The sequence below is a fragment of the Vanessa cardui genome, chromosome 4 (genome assembly GCF_905220365.1).
Source record: "Vanessa cardui chromosome 4, ilVanCard2.1, whole genome shotgun sequence".
Classification (NCBI taxonomy): Eukaryota; Metazoa; Arthropoda; class Insecta; order Lepidoptera; family Nymphalidae; genus Vanessa; species Vanessa cardui.
Window position 1 is genome coordinate 6,073,178 of NC_061126.1, and position 17,539 is coordinate 6,090,716.

Sequence of the window (17,539 nt, forward strand, 5' to 3'; positions counted from 1 at the left end):
CCAAATCTGACTTAGGTCTTTTATAATAAGAATGCTATTGTTAATAGTTAGAAATAGCTTACAAAGTGTATCTATGTTTTTTACATATTGATATACCATAATCATATTAATTATAAATAATAATCCATCAATAAATTATAATGATACCTGAACTTTATTCGGATATGGGAATTAACGGCAGGAATGAAAAGGAGAATTCTGAACTATGAAATTTTCTTTTGATAGTACTTAAATAATAAATAGTAAATACTGTTTTCTAAAACAAATATTTGTAAGTGTTGTACTAAGATGTAAATGTAATTTGTAATGACATTATGACAATGACAATCACGACTTTCAAATGACATATCGAAAGAAATAATTAATAAAAATATAAATGTATTCAAAAATGTTTATCCGTGTTTATTTAGATCAGAAATAGAAAGTGCGCCATTGTACTATCCAAAATGAGAACTCGAAGTAATTCGGGTGTCCGTTTAGATTATTATCAAAGAGTTGTACATAAGTTAATTTTAGACCATCAGCAACCGGTTACGGGTTTGTTTCCAGCCAGCCCTCATAATGACCATGCGTGGATCAGAGACAACCTTTATTGCATATTGGCAGTTTGGGGACTGTCCATGGCATTCAAAAAGATTGCCGACCAGGATGAAGATCGTGCTAAAACATATGAGCTAGAACAAAGCTGCGTAAAGTTAATGAGAGGCTAGTATATTTTACTTTAAATTAGATGTGTTCGTAATTCAATAATGTAATCAAACATTTTTTTTTTTTGGTAGGTCTTCTTATGGCTATGATGCAGCAAAAAGACAAGGTAGAGAAATTTAAAAGTACTCAGCACCCTCATGATTCTCTTCATGCAAAGTATTCCTCTATAACTGGAGGAACCGTTGTTAAGGACAATGAATGGGGACATTTGCAGATTGATGCAATTTCATTGTACCTCCTCATTTTAGCTCAAATGACTGCATCTGGTTTGCAAATAGTATTTTCTCTAGATGAAGTTGCATTCATCCAGAACTTAGTTTTTTATATTGAATCCGCCTACTGCACTCCTGATTATGGAATTTGGGAAAGAGGAGATAAAACAAATCATGGGTTACCTGAACTCAATGCTAGCTCAATTGGTATGGCCAAAGCAGCTCTGGAAGCTATGAATGAGCTGGACCTTTTTGGTGCTCGTGGAGGGCCTTCAAGTGTCATACATGTCTTGGCAGATGAGGCTCAGAAATGTCAAGCTGTCTTGCAGTCAATGTTGCCAAGAGAATCTAACAGCAAAGAGTTGGACTCAGGCTTACTATCAATCATAAGCTATCCAGCATTTGCTGTTGATGATCCACAATTAATAGCTAAAACTAGAGACACAATTGTATCAAAGCTTCAAGGAAAATATGGTTGCAAAAGATTTTTAAGAGATGGTCACAAAACACCGAGGGAGGATCCCAGCAGACTTTATTATGAACCATGGGAATTACGAATGTTTGAAAATATAGAATGTGAATGGCCATTATTCTTTTGTTACCTTATATTAGATTATTGCTTTCAAGGGGATAAGGTAAATCTTACGGAATACATGCAAAAGCTAGAGAAAATAATGATAAGAAAAGATGATGGCATAAAATTGGTGCCAGAATTGTATTCTGTACCAGGAGATAAGGCACACTTGGAGCAAATAGAACCTGGTAGTCAAGAAAGAATACCACTAGGAAGATGTCCATTTATATGGGCTCAATCATTATATATACTAGGAAAATTGTTGCAAGAGGTAAACATGCTTATTTATGTTTAAAATTATGTGTTATATAATAGCTAACTTAAATTTTTACAGTCTTGTTTTATATAATATCTTTATATCCCTGTACTGGCAAAGCTCTAAAACTATGGATTTAAAAATATTTATGTTTTTTTTAATATTTAATAAAAGAGCTGTGTTATTTTTAAATAATGATTAAATAAATTAATTACCAAATTTCAGGGATTTTTAGCAGTTGGAGAATTAGACCCTCTAAACAGAAGACTCTGTTCAGAAAAAAAACCAGATGTTGTGGTTCAAATAGTGATATTGGCTGAAGATAATGAAATAAGGGATAAACTGCTTGAGTATGACTTGCATGTTCAAACAATTAGTGAGGTGGCTCCCATTGAAGTACAACCAGCCAGAGTTCTTAGCCATTTATATACATATTTAGGTAAAACTTTTTAACTTAAAATATAAACTTTATTTCATAAACATTACTTAAACAAATGTTTTTATCAAAAATGACTTTTATTATTCTTTTATTTAAAGGTCGTAATAAAAAACTAGGATTATCTGGAAGAAAGTCAAGAGATGTGGGCATTCTTAGCACAAGCAAATTGTATTCATTAAATGAACGTATATTTGCTTTTACACCTCAAGTAAGTATAAAACAAAAAACTAATTTACATTATTCTAAATTTAAATTATAATATATTCAACACAGAGTATTTATTTAGTATTTATTATGATTTGAATTAACTGCTTCTTTAGTATATTAGCTGCAGATTGTAAGGCACTGGGTTAAAGCCCCGGGCTAGGTCTCTAAAATGTTTACAAACAAATTAACAGCAATACCCTTTGTAAATTGGTAGCAGAGCTTTCAAAGTTGCTGTTCTTGCACCAGAACTCTTTTTAGTTGTGTTAGATTTGATGCCCCATTGGAGTATGAGGCAAATGAGAATGTACTTATTTGTCCACTGTATTATGTGTCTACATACTTGGCTAGTATCAGTTGGGAATGGATGCTGTTATTAAATTTACCAATTGCTATGTGATAAATTAAACTGCAAATCATAATAAAAAACATAATGTTTCTTTTAATGTTGTCCTTAATTTTCGCGATTACACATTGAAATAAAACTAGCTAGTTTTATTTCAATAATGTTTCTTTATCAAACTATTTCATTTCTTCTTTATTCTATCTTTTATTTGTTGCTTATGTTATAAAAGCAAAAGACACTAACAAGTAAAGGACGAATTCAATCTATACAATTTCAATTGAAATAGATTTAACTAGCAAAAAATGGAAAATTATAAAAGTTGTGCTTAATTTTTATTTAATAATCTTTCAATTTAAAGTCTTTAAGTGGCCATATAATACTTTTAGTTTGTATATAAGTCAAATCAATTTTAACAATACTATGTCTTCTATTTTTTGCTTTAAATAATTTAATTTACACTTTGTCTGATTTAATAGTTTTCTGACATGCAACGATTCTTCATAGCTTCTGACTATGAACTGATGGTTGACATGCTAAAAGCTGAAATTGCTTTCTTGAAGTCTTCATGGCAAAATCTTCTCGGGAGACCGCTTGTGGTTTTGACTTTGAATGACATGAATTTAGGTATTTTTGTGTCTTATGCTCCTTAATTTCTTGCTTGCTACTCCTAGTGTATACTACTTATATATTTCGTAATAACAAAATCTCTCATAGTTTTGCTGTCCATCTAATATATTAACATTTTTCATTCGACATAATATGTTTGTGGTAGAGTTATGTATATATATTAACATTGAAAATATCATATATAAGAATTTTCCCGCATGGCTTTATAGAATTTTGACTACGAAGAGTACTACATGACGCGAGACCCAGCGTTGCTTGCGAGTACGTTTACAGCAAACGTCGCATTTCTTGGTATGAGCTGGAAACAAATGCTTGGAAGACCAACCATCACTTTACTTGCTACACAGTACCTGTTAGGTAAACATTGCATCACTCTTTGAATATATTTATGTGTAAAATATGTAAGTATTAGGTTTCTCATTTATTCAATTAGACATTCCGACTTTATATTGTTTATTGAAATATTTTATCATTCATATTGCATAAACAAATATGTGTACAATATATAATTATATTTTGGGGACTATAATATTTTCTCTTATGTTTTTAGAGGTTTGTTACAGAATAAATCACTACATCTGAATATATATTTTTAAATGCATGTTTCAAATGATTTCATGTAGTTTATTTTACATAAACATTTTTTGTATGTGTGTTGACTTAAGCGATAACAGCTTTTTATGTGTTATATGTTTGCTTGGCTTTCTAAATTATCATGTGGGTACTTTCTAATATGTTATTTTTTTAGATCAAGGTAAAATTCCCATGGCGATGATAACGACAATGAAAAAATTGAAATCCGGTTACATTAATGGCACCAGAGTGACTCTTGGAAACCTCGGCGATTTCTTGAGCACATCTGCTATAACTAATTTAAGCTTCTTAGGAAGTCAAGAGGAAGGGTATCCAGACAGTAAGTTGTATTTATCTCATTTATAATTAATAAAGAGGTGCTTTAGTTTTTGAACCTTAGATTTGGCTAACGTGGTTTACCAGCTCATTATAGTGATATTTTCGAAACCTTTTCAATGCAATGCAAATGTCTTTTGTGATACGTTTTCTGGAACCATAAAAATGATTATTGTACAACTTAGATGTAGCATCGGCAAAATTCGTAAAACCGATCACATCCGAATTGAGTACGCTATACCAAATTATCAATATGTATTTATTTCTCATGTGAATATGATCTTTACACAAATGTAATAACTTATAATATCAAATGACCTAATATATATGCGTCAATTTGACACGGCGATTTACATGCACCTGTTTTATTGTGGTGAAATGACGCTAGAATCTATAGCGACGAATAGCGTCTAATGGCGCTAATAGGAAGCTATTTCTATTGGTTGTGTAAATCGGCAGTAATCGGTTTTTTTTATTTTCATTTCATTGCATTTTTTTGATGCTACATTTAATTTGTGTCGTATTATACCATTTTTCATTACATAATTAATAATACCCATAATTGGGACAACATTTATTACACTCGTAAGTTATCCGGGGAATAAAATTGGAAATAATATCTTTAATATATATATATATATATATATATATTTTTAATGGTATAGGTTGGCGGACGAGCATATGGGCCACCTGATGGTAAGTGGTCACCATCGCCCATAGACATTAACGCTGTAAGAATAATTAACTATTCCTTACATCGTCAATGTGCCACCAACCTTGGGAACTAAGATGTTATGTCCCTTGTGCCTGTAGTTACACTGGCTCACTCACCCATCAGACCGGAACACAACAATACTGAGTACTGTTGTTTGGCGGTAGAATAACTGATGAGTGGGTGGTACCTACCCAGACGGGCTTTCACAGAGCCCTACCACCAAGAAATACGAGTATAAAATATACGAGTATAGTACACACGAGTATATTAACGAATCGCGCGGAGATTTGTCGGATTATCGCGTGAGTGAGGCCGGGCGGTTTCAGAGCTGAACCCGCAAGTGCAGAGCTACCTTGAGGAGCACCTGCTTCGCTCGTTCAGCAGCCGCCTCAGCGTGCTGGCGCGCGCGCCCGCCGTGCGCCACGCGCGCGCGCTGCGCCGCCGCATGTCCGTGCGCGGCGCCATCAAGAAGACGCGCTCCATCAACGTCGACTGTGAGTGACGCCCTGACGAATCTAAGACTTGTAATTGCCCCTTATTGAACGATTTCGTTTTTATCGTGAGTGCCTCCGCCCTGACGAATCTAAGACTTGTAACTGCCCCTTGTTTAGCGATTTCGTTTTGATTATCTATACGAATCTCACAAAGCTGTCTAATTGGTTGACCTCGTTACAGGGCCGTATTTAGGGGAGGGCAACCGGGGCAACTGCCCTGGGGCCTCCACATAAGAGGGGGCCACAGTTTTCAGCAAGTTAACAAATACTGAGATATAGTCAAATTATAATAATGTTACTATTTAATATTTTAAAAGTTACCGATACAAATACGAAACAATTCATAGCTACTGATTGAAATAAAAAAAAACTAATTAATTCATAATAATATAATTATTAGGGTGTTCACGCTTCTGTTTGTCTAGGGCCCTCACTGCTTTGTGGCCCCGGGGCCTCCACACCTTTAAATCCGACTCTGCCTCGTTAATTTCAATAGGGTTTTATACTATCAAGCTACCATCACGACCAGTGGGTCAAAGACAAAGTCATATATCACAGAATCTGCAATATAGCTGAGCGAAGTCAGGACTAAATATAGTGAAAATTTTTCTTTCTATTTGAATTTATCCAAACAAATTAATTTGTCTCCTTGTTAAATCTGTGCTTATGTTTTTTTTTTAAAGCCGACACTCTAGGAATGGAAGGAGAATACGTCGGATCCCACTTGCTCGAAAGGAAACCGTCTTGGCTAGAGGTCGAGCCGGGACGTAGTCCGTCACCGGAAGATGCAAAGAAACGCGCCTTTACCAAGTTAGTAAAATTTTATGTCTTATTTTTCTATAAACACTTACAACAAAGCAGAGATGGCCCAGTGGTTAGAACGCGTGCATCTAAACCGATGATTTCGGGTCCAAACCCAGGCAAGCACCACTATATATATGTGCTTAATTTGTGTTTATAATTCATCTCGTGCTCGGCGGTGAAGGAAAACATCGCGAAGAAACCTGCATGTGTCTAATTTCATCGAAATTCGGCCACATGTGCATTCCAAATTCTCTCTTTAATGTAAGAGGAGGCCTTATCTCAGCAGTGGGAAATTTACAGGCTATTACTTTACTTACTACAATAAAATATTTTTTAAGTTGTAGTTTATTTGTTCTCATATTGTATGCAAAGGTGGTAGCTTTAACTTCTATTATATGAGGGTTGACAAGTTCAAGTTTTATTGATTTGATACTTAATTATAATTCAGGGGTACGTCGACTACAAGTTTGGGAATAACGACACCCACAATCGAAATAAGCAAAGAAGCGACCCCACCACCGCCGAAAGAAGAAGGTTAGTTCTTATATGATTTATTTTTATTTATTTATAGGGTATTGTTTTTGTTTCAATGGCATAAGCTGTAAAGAAACCTCAATTATAAAATAAAGCTTATGTGATTAGCAAAATATTAGATTATATTATATATATTTATGTTTTATTTAATTTCTTTAATCCGCTTTAATCTTATTTCCAAAGATATCAATTTCACCATCACTCAATAAGGCTTTACTCCTGAAGCCTAAGATTATTTTAAATTACCCCAATACTAGATTAAATATGTTTATTGATCTATTTTCCTGCCATTGAGATAATTTTTAGATTAAGAAATTTACTTACGACACGAGAAATAACAATTTTCAGCATGTATATATATTCGATTAAAAAGTTACATAAATACATTTCAGCGACAGTGAAAAACATGCTGCTACGAAATCGAACGATGTCAGAATCTCAGAATATATACGCTGAACAAGAAACGGACGAGCTGATAGCGATGCTGCGAGAGACGGAGAGTCTCGACGAGCAGGGAGATATCCTGCAGTACTTGGTTGACACGCACGGGCTCGAATTCAATACTGGTATATTTTTTTTCATTATTTTTCTTTCTCCGGTTACTCGTAGATCGTAGTGGACCACAGTGGCGTGCAATTGGAGAGGCCTATGTCCAGTTGTGGACAAAAACGGGCTGATGATGATTTTTCTTTAAAAATAATGTCAATTTTAAACTAATTACAAAGATTAGCGGTAGGCTAATTCATATTATAAGCTATTAAAATAGGCATTGATAAGTTAACGTATTTATAAATACATATGTATAGTACGACACAACTTAGATGTCGCATCGGCAAAATTCGTAAAACCGATCACATCCGAATTGAGTACGCTATCCCAAATTATCAAAATTTATTTCTGATGCGAATATGATCTTTACACAAACGTAATAACTTGTAATGTAATATTATATGACCGAATATATTCGCCAATTTGACGCGTCGATTTACATGTACTTTCTTTCTCTGACGCGTGAATCTATAGCGACGAATAGCGTCGAATGGCGCGATAGGGAGCTATTTGTATTAGTTGTGTAAATCGGTTTTATTTTAATTCCATTGCATTTTCCGATGCTACATCTAATTTTTATCGTACTATATATTATAATACTTATTGAAGCATTTATGTAACTTCATATGTTAGTATGTGTTCAAATTTTATGGCGGTTTCCATAAACAGATGAGCCGAGCCGAGATAGCCCAGCGGTTAGGACGCGTGCATCTTAACCGATGGTTGCGGGTTCAAACCCAGGCAAGCACCATTGAACTATCATATGCTTAATTTGTGTTTATAATTCATCTCATGCTCGGTGGTGAACGAAAACATCGTGAGGAAACCTGCATACGTCTAATTTCATAGAAATTCTGCAACATGTGAATCCCACAAACCCGTATTGGCACTGCCTGGTGAAATATGTTCCAAAACCTTCTCCTACAAAAGAACAGAGAGAGGAGAGAGCATCTAGTACTCAGTTAATAAATTATTTAATAAAATTTTCAGGCATGCAAGAAAACGGTAAGAACGTGACCGTCAAGGATTTACTGAAAGTGCTCTACGAGAAGGCTTGCAGCCAGAAGCTGTGGGGTCTCGTGCGTCACACGGCCGGCATGCTGGGCAAGCGCGTCGAAGACCTCGCAAAGGCCGTCACTGACCTTCTCGTGCGCCAGAAGCAGATCACCGTCGGCATGCCGCCCAACAGCGAGCATACCATCATCGCACCCCTACCCGAGAATGAACTGAGGCAGCTCATACATGTGGTTTGTAACCGATCATATAAATAATACACACTTACACTTGATTGCACAATAATTCATTAAAATGAAAAGCAAAATAAAAAAATATATGAAAAAAATAATATATTAATATACAAAAGATATCATTGATTTACTGACAAACTAAACTTGTTTTTGTCAACGGTCTTGGATTATTTATCAAGATACTAAATGTACATAAAATAATTTCAACAGTTTCAGTGTGAATGACAAATATCTCAACGTAAAAAAAAATGTATTCATAATTTTAGTGTATTACGATTATATTAGCTTCGCCTATCTATGTATTTATTAAATTGGAACTTTACAATCAAAGACCGATGACAAAACAGTGACATGGTACCACCGAGTTGATCTGATATCTGAATACGAAGGTGGGAAGGATCGATTTTGGGCTCTCCCAAAACAAGTCTTATTTATTATTAATATATATTAATGTGTTTGTGTGTGTCTAAATACATACATTTCATTTGTTAATGTTGTACATTTCATAGTGATGCATAAACTTAATAAGTTTATATTACACTAGATGTGCTCCGCGACTTCGTAAGCCTTTGTATTTTATACATAATTCTAAAATAAAAGTAGCCTTGTTACTCCATGACTAGTTACAATGGCACAAGGGACATAACGTCTTTGTTTCCAAGGTTGGTGGCGCATTGACAATGTAAGATAATAATAATGGTTAATATTTCTTACAGAGTCAATGTCTATAGGTGATGGTTACCACTTACCATCTGGTAGCCCATATGCTCGTCCGCCAACTTATATAAGAAAATATACATATATTACATCAGCTATCTGCCAGTGAAAGTCCCGTTAAAATCGGTCAATCTATTCCAGATATTAGCTATAACAAACAGACGAACAGACTGACAAAAATTGTTTTTTGGTATACGTACCGTTTAAACATACATATGCATTTATTAAAAAACTTTTATTTATATTACAAACACACACTCCAATGTATTAAATGTATTGATGTTTATCTAAACTGTCAAGCTTCATGCAGGCCTGCCTGGGTAGGTACCATCCCATCATATATTCTATCGCCCAACTTCATTACTTAGTATTGTTGTATTCCAGTTTGAAATATGAGTGAGCCAGTGTAACTACTGCGAGGAACAAGGGACATAACATCTTTGAACCTAAATTTGTTTACGTGTTGATAACGTACCAATGGCTATACACAGTGATTGTCAGTCAACCTACCTATTCTAATTAAAGTTAAATCATTTATAATAAAAATAATAATCACATATAACATTTTATTGCATGCAGTCATTACGTCGTGAAAAACATGGAAATGATGATAAAAAGGTAATTATTCAATAGATTCACACATTATCATTTACTATATAAATGTTTTTAATCATATTCACTGCATGTATTGAAATATCATAATGAAATCATATCTGGGTCATTCTAGCTCGGTTCACTTTATATTATATATTATATTATTATGTTTTAGGCATATGGTGATGATGAAAGTACAGCCATGTTAACCCAGGAACTATTGGTGTACCTCGCTATGTTTATACGAACTGAACCACAGTTGTTTCTGGAGATGTTGCGTCTGAGAGTTGGACTCATAATACAGGTAAGCTTAACTTACCACTTAATAATCTATAGTCCTTACCTAAGGTAAGGTTAAGGGCAACGCCCTGAATAACTAAACTCTGAAATGGGTGAATGATACCCCTCCTCATTTTGAAGTTAGAAAGAAATGGAAGGTGTAATTTTGTATGTTTTTTTTTTTAAGTCAGACAGTACAGAGCAATGAAATAATATCGAATGGCAAAACTAAAAGCTATTACTGTAAAGATTAAAACTACATAACAAAGATAAAGTACCATAGAGTCGAGATGGCCCAGTGGTTAGAACATGTGCATCTAAACCTATGATTACGGGTTCAAACCCAGACAAGCACCACTGAATATTCATGTGCTTAATTTGTGTGAACTTCTCGAATTTCGATTAAGAAAAACATCGTGTGGAATGCGTGTATCTAATTTCATAGAGAATCTGTCACATGTGTATTCCACCAAGCTGCATAGGAAGAGCGTGGTGGAATATGTTCCAAACCTCCCACTCAAAGGGAGAGGAGACCTTAGCCCAGCGGTGGGAAATTTACAGGCTGTTTTTGAAGGGTATTATTTTGCAACAGGTAATGGCAACGGAGCTCTCACGCACGCTTTCCTGCGACGGTGAGGAAGCATCAGAACACTTACTTAATTTGTCGCCTTTCGAAATGAAGAATCTCCTACACCACATACTCAGCGGCAAAGAATTTGCAATAAACAGCGGTAAATATTCATTTTTATATATTATAATATTAATCGTATATTGATGAAAAAAAAATTAGTCTACACCATATTATTCAGTTTATATGATATAGTAATTTTGCATTCATTCCCGGGATTATATAGTTTTGGCATTACGTTGTTACGCCTTTGCAAATTTAATACAGTAAATAAAAAAAAATGTTGGATTATATTTATACCTACTAAAATTATGGCCATAGAGCAATAACTTTTATAGATATATAATCTGTAGGTTTTTGTATGTAATTATGTTTATATATAATTCAATATGCCAATTTTTTACAGCCAACAACTCGCTTATTGACATTAAGGATAAGTTCGCAAAAAGTAAAGGCGAGTTATTCGTTTAGTGTGGACAATGCTTATGTTTTGTGGACCCCGCGTACGCCCCTTGATCTTAATGGTGTTGCAATTTTATAATAACAATTACTTTCGTAAAAATATAATTTCCCTTATAATGTCACTAACCACTGTTTATAAAAAGATATGTTAGGCTTAAAGCACACAGGCAACTTTTTGATTATGTAAAAATTTAATTTTAAAGCATATTTTTTCTACTGGCAATAAAAAATATGTAGTAAAGTTAGACCAATAATAAGAGTTTATAATTTTAAATATAGTTTTATGTGATGTATAACACTAAAGCCTAAAATAGTTTTTACATTTTAAAAAGATAAAATGAGTTATGTAATCGAATCTTTTATACGTTAGCTTCACTTGCACTGAATTGGCGGGTTTATGTTTGATTAATCATTCGCAATATTACTTTAAATTAATTATTTGAGGTCTAAATTGTCACATTATGCACGATCCAATTAAATAATTTACACTTATTATATCCAATTCATTTTATTTTTAACATCATTTGCAAGATTTTTTGAACATACCATTAATTTTATTAAATATTATAATTGTTTCTTTATTCCTTAGGATTTAATTTTTCACAGTAAAGGAGTTGCAAGTGACGAGGAAGCAATTAATTTAGAGAAGCAAAAATAAGGGAAATAACATAATTTTAATTATATAAATCAAATATATGTTCACAGTTGGCCGAGGCAATTTTTCGATTGTGAGCAACAAATCAAACCGTTACACAAAGAAATCTCAAATTCTATTGGAAGGTCAAGGACTCCAGGGTACTATTGATGAAGGTAAATACAAAACATATAAAAAATATATTTTAATACATACACAATATAAGTGAAGTAAAAATATACTTTATGCTCATTGTATGAAAATTAGCCGTAAAAATTGCCCATTAACACATCCGAATTTATTTTGTGATAGTTATAAAATGATATGTTAGTAACTATAGGGTATGGTATATTTCATATGTTTAGCCCCAATAACGGAACCAGACCGTCAAGGGCAGTGGCTGAGACGCCGACGTCTTGATGGAGCCCTAAATCGCGTGCCGAGAGATTTTTATCAGCGCGTGTGGGCTGTTTTGGAAAAGGTATCTTTGCTTTGAAGTTTCTTCTTTCTATATTATAACTAGTATTAAAAAAACTAGCTTATCATCTTTCTTGGCGTTGAATTTTGCTTCATGCCAAATTTCATCAAATTCGGTTCAGCGGTTTGGTCGTGAAGAAGCGACAGACAAAAAGACAGATAGAGTTACTTTCACATTTATAATATTAATATATATAATCATAATGTGTACTTTCTTAAATGATAGTAAATTTACTTTTTAATAAGCCCATCTTTTTTATTTCAGTGTCAAGGTCTAGTTATACAAGGCAAGGTTCTGCAGCCAAACTTGACCCAGGAGATGACATCAGGCGAGTTAAAATTCGCTCTAGCAGTGGAGACCGTGCTGAATTCGATCCCGCAACCAGAGTACCGGCAGCTTGTCGTTGAAGCCCTCATGGTCCTGACACTGGTCGTCGAGTACAAAGCGGTCAACAACCTCGGCGCGACTATAACTGTCGAACATTTAGTGCACAAAGCTAATCAAATATTTTTAGAGGATCAGGTATGTCTCGGAAACTCCGATTGATTGGTATAGTTCGACACAACTTAGATGTAGCATTGTTAAAATTCATAAAATTGATCACATGCGTATTAAGTTCGTTATCCCAAATTATCAATATTTATTTCTAATGCGAATAAGATCTTTACACAAACGTAATAACTTGTAATATCATATGACCTAATATTTTCGTCAATTTGACACGTCGATTTACACGCACTCGCTTTCACGGGTCGAAATGACGCGAGAATCTAAAGCGAAGAATGGCGCGATAGCTATTTCTATTGGTTGAATAAATAGACAGAAATCGTTTTTTTTTTTAATTTGCCGACGCTACATCTAAGTTGTGTCGTACAATACGTTAATATTGTAAGATAATTTAACGGTGATGTGGTCGCAGACGCGCTGCTCCGGCGACGCGACGCTGTGCTGCGCCAAGGGCGGCGCGGGCGCGGGCACGGGCGCGGGCGCGGGCGCGGGGGCGGGCGCGCTGGTGTGCGGCGGCGCGGCGGGCGTGTGCCAGCTGCTGTACGACAGCGCGCCCAGCGGCCGCTTCGGCACCATGACGTACCTGGCGCGCGCCGTGGCCGCGCTGCTGGCCGAGCGCCTGCCCGCGCACGAGCCCGTCGAGTGCGCCATCACATGATGCGCCATGACAGGTACCGGTCGGGCGACAGTTGTAAAGATATAGAATACTGTACGTATTGCATAATATGGCAAATCCTATTGAATACGTAAATAGTAGATTTTTTATATACTACACTATTCTAATTGAAATGGAAGTGATAGATATTAAATTTTTATTCCAAAATAAAGTGATAGCGGACTTTATATTTGTACTCAAGCGTGTGCACTAACACGGGTGTGCTCTATTTCTTCAACCTCACGATTGACGGCAACTCCAACACGAACGAAAAGTGTTCGGACGTAAAAACAACGGTATAACTTGATTATCTAGGCACGAGCGTAAACACTGCCACCTGACAGACTCTTCTATGACAGAAAACCTGATAACTTTTTTTTGATACAACCCGGGATTTGAACCCAGGACATCGGGATATGCAGCCGTACGGACTCACTTAAATCAATGAGGCAGATCAAAATATTACAAAGGTCAAAATTTTTAAACCGTCATCCTGATTGTTATTAGCTCAGCAACTTTACATAGTAAACAACTACTAAATATTGTTCTGATGACGCATTTACACGTGTAGAAGATTATACGTCAAGCCAAGTGTCATAGCTATTTGTTATGCAGCTACATATTTATTTATAAACAATCTATTTTCATTTTCACAGAACAATCAACAACACATCTGCGAAATTTCACTATTACAAGTTGCATGGGGCGTGCACCGGACAACACAACTAACGCGTCACATGTTCATGGAGACCACATTTATAATAGAAGATTTTAGTTAAATATATTATGTACTTTTAATTGAAATGGTCACCGTTATTTTGAGGCAGTCTATTATCAAATATTTATTGAAACAAATATTAATCAATTTATTATCCATCATACAATAAATATATTATAAAATAACACACTACATACAATTAGTGTTTTATAATCTGTACTCAATAGGACTATAAAATATACTCTACTATATGAGGACTGGTGACGTTTAAAAGTATCCATGTCTAAAACTGTCACCCCCACGACTACAACAAACTCAATATTTGCTGAGAAACTTATATTTTATTGAAGATTCTTATCTTGACTTATTTATAATAAAGGTTCATATACATTGTGATAAAAAAATATATATTTTTGTGACTAGAAAGGTAAAGAATTAAAGTAATATTACTAAATAAAAAAAACAATATTTCAGTTTATGATTCATAGTAATTATAAAAATATATAATAATCTTATACTAAGTAAACTGTCCTAATTAAGTACATATATGTTAAAAGGATCAAAACTAACCTGGCTACCAAATTGATGCCTCATTTTAAATTACTGTGAGGAATTTTTATTTTGCGTATGATTTTTTTCAGTATTGGCTTTTATATTTAAATCAAATATGTTTTAAATGTTTTAAAATTTTATTTTCTTATTAATAAAATGAAAAGTTTGAATAAATTTTATTAAAATTAATAATAATTTGTATAGATATATTATTATAATTAGTATTGTTTATTTTAGTATTATTATTTGTGCATGACTATCATTTTGAAATAGATGAGAATTTTAATACATCTTTGTGTTTTATTTTGTTTCATTAATAATCTATCTGGCTATCCAATAATTAATAAATCATGAACATAATATTTCACTAAAAATTTAATAATAAGCAATGTATTAATATTTATTTAAAAACTGTTTGCTTTCTATTGATATAAGATTATTTCACTATACAAAATAATAATTGTATCTTATTGTTGTATAGCTGGCATTGGTATTAATTATTATTATTAACTAAAACAACACTGTTGCTAAAACACACATACATAGTATATAAAGCATGTATACTTAGTGTACTATGTATACATAATTTTACTAACATCAATTTAATAAAATCAATTACACATTTAGAAAAATAAAAGAAAATTTGGGCAGTAGTCTATCTATTTATTTTCAAAGATACATTCTTTTCTATAACACAACAATTTAATATTATATAACATTCTACATAATTCACTAAGCTTCATCTTTCTTACCAAATGGATTCATTTTTGACAGCCAAGATGTTGTAGTCCTGAAATAACAAACATTTTAAATCAATATTTTTAGCTTCAGAGTAATATTAACTAAAATTATAAAGGTAAATGTGAGTTTATTTGTATGTTTGTTACACTTCCACAATTTACCTATTCAATTATCACTAAATTTACATATAAAGCGAGGTGTAATAAAGAAATATACCACCTGCCGCTGAGAGGGCTGGAAGCTAGTACAGGATAAATCACAAAGCAGAAGTACTCACGATATGTCATCAGCTGGACTATTATCACTCTCTTTATTAGCGGCTCTCAATTTTTCAACCAAATTTTTTCTGTAAACACTCTTTAATGGTACCGGTTTGTTAGCAGCTTCCTTCATTTTGGCAACTTTGCTAAGAGCTTCATACCAAGTTAACCCATACCATTCAATTTCTTCAGGTGTGTACTAAAATATTAGATTATTTTTATTTAAAATAGTCAATAAAATGACAACAATATATAAAGGATCCAGGTGTTTATTGGCACTTACAGATGACAAATAGGTCTTATATTCATTGTAAATCTCTTTTTGTTTTGCTGGGTCATGTTCGTATCGTGGGCAACCATTCATCAGTTCAATAAGTATTTGTTTCTTCAACTTTAAGGCTAGCATGGACACCAAATCACAGGCTGGTGTTTTAAGCAAGTAATGATCAAATCCATAATGGTCATTAATTAGTTTAATTGTCCTATCAGTTACAGTTACTGATAAATTTGTATTTAATATTTCTGATTTGACAACAGTTCTCTTGAGAACGGGCACCCAATAATGTGGTACCCTACGACGACGGGGATCGCGTTTTTGGAAACCTAAAGAAGAACAAATTGTTTGTGTTATTAAATAAAAATTAAAACAAACAACAATGTTAAATACACATAATAATTTTATAGATAAATTTAAATTTATATGAATTGAAGATATATGCGTTTTGTTATCAACACATTCATCATTAAAATTGATTTAATTTATAATATAATAACCTTTAACTACAGCCTCCCCACCCCAAATACCCTCATGAATTTCAGAAGGGTACTTCAAAGGTATGGGGATATTTTGTATGGGCAATGTCTCTCCCGTTAACTCATCACGTTTCCATTTACTCTCTTGAGGGACATAATGAACTGCAGCAGGTTTTAATATTTTCCATTCTCGCCAGAACTTCTTATAGGCAGGTGGAAGGTCAGTGCCTATGCCAATTTCAAATCTGGTCTTTTTCTTGAACGTTTTAGACAACTGGCGAGCGGTTGCCTAAAATGAAAAATAAAAAAACAAAAATAATGTTGTCTTTTTTAACTTTACATCCGATAAGGTGAACATTATGTTCAACAGTGACAATAAATTGTCATGATGCAATAATATTGTATGTTTTTATTTTGTATTGAAAATACCTGGATACGAGATGAAGCCATCTAATTAATTTACTTATAGCAACATAAACGGGAATATTTATAAATGAATAAAATCTTTGGCGTATTTTATTTTATACTTTAATACTGTCAAATATAAAAGTATTGACAATTAAAGGTTACTAGTGAAGTCACTTTCTGTCTTCTGATATCATAATGAATCGGTTCGTATCGATTAATTTTAAAGATTTTATCTTTTAAACCTGCTTATTTCTAATTATTGTTTATTTATTCAAGACATTTCAAATAAGTAAAGTAATGCTTAGCAATTTATACTCTTATTCCTCCTATAATCATGAAAATTTAATAGATTACCTATACAGTATATGTACACATTACTAAGTCATATTGCATAAATAAATTTTGGAAATGTTATATATTTCATAAATAATTCGTACTTAATTTTATTTCTATAATTATTTCTTGTCTCAAAAAACCGCAAAAAAAATTAATAACATTTCAATATAATTTACTCTGTGTTATTTCTAATCTGTGC

General features: G+C 33.5%; 2 protein-coding genes across 7 annotated transcripts; one reads left to right on the forward strand and one right to left on the reverse strand.

The window, feature by feature from the left end:
* The first annotated feature begins 299 nt into the window (after window positions 1-299).
* On the forward strand, window positions 300-14,555 carry LOC124544042 (probable phosphorylase b kinase regulatory subunit alpha). Of its 6 annotated transcripts, none has more exons than XM_047122432.1 (20): window positions 300-705; window positions 780-1,765; window positions 1,976-2,189; window positions 2,288-2,397; window positions 3,216-3,363; window positions 4,115-4,279; window positions 5,317-5,484; window positions 6,168-6,294; window positions 6,737-6,822; window positions 7,215-7,388; window positions 8,362-8,618; window positions 9,915-9,953; window positions 10,105-10,233; window positions 10,801-10,939; window positions 11,243-11,290; window positions 12,004-12,108; window positions 12,298-12,413; window positions 12,675-12,932; window positions 13,330-13,588; window positions 14,229-14,555. In XM_047122432.1, exons 1-19 carry the CDS (start codon window positions 447-449, stop codon window positions 13,573-13,575), a joined length of 3,774 nt encoding a protein of 1,257 aa, XP_046978388.1. In that variant the 5' UTR covers window positions 300-446; the 3' UTR covers window positions 13,576-13,588; window positions 14,229-14,555. The 6 variants fall into 6 exon arrangements, with proteins under 6 accessions (XP_046978388.1, XP_046978387.1, XP_046978389.1 ...); XM_047122431.1 differs by lacking the exon at window positions 3,216-3,363 and adding an exon at window positions 3,576-3,723; XM_047122433.1 differs by lacking the exon at window positions 9,915-9,953.
* Window positions 14,556-15,486: 931 nt separating this feature from the next.
* LOC124544383 (39S ribosomal protein L28, mitochondrial) lies at window positions 15,487-17,172 on the reverse strand. The gene is made up of 5 exons (XM_047122909.1): window positions 17,026-17,172; window positions 16,618-16,885; window positions 16,127-16,446; window positions 15,861-16,042; window positions 15,487-15,632 (listed from the first exon to the last, which is right to left on the reverse strand). Exons 1-5 carry the CDS (start codon window positions 17,044-17,046, stop codon window positions 15,575-15,577), a joined length of 849 nt encoding a protein of 282 aa, XP_046978865.1. The 5' UTR covers window positions 17,047-17,172; the 3' UTR covers window positions 15,487-15,574.
* Between the last annotated feature and the right edge of the window lie 367 nt (window positions 17,173-17,539).

Coding starts and splice junctions, on each gene's coding strand:
- LOC124544383 (XM_047122909.1), bottom strand. CDS start 17,046: ATGGCTTCATCTCGTATCCAG. Junction 16,886..17,025: donor TGGCTTCATCTCGTATCCAG/GTATTTTCAATA, acceptor TTTTCATTTTAG/GCAACCGCTCGCCAGTTGTC. Junction 15,633..15,860: donor AGTCCAGCTGATGACATATC/GTGAGTACTTCT, acceptor TTGTTATTTCAG/GACTACAACATCTTGGCTGT.
- LOC124544042 (XM_047122432.1), top strand. CDS start 447: ATGAGAACTCGAAGTAATTCGGGTGTCCGTTTAGATTATTATCAAAGA. Junction 1,766..1,975: donor TAGGAAAATTGTTGCAAGAG/GTAAACATGCTT, acceptor ACCAAATTTCAG/GGATTTTTAGCAGTTGGAGA. Junction 3,364..4,114: donor TTTGAATGACATGAATTTAG/GTATTTTTGTGT, acceptor TTATTTTTTTAG/ATCAAGGTAAAATTCCCATG.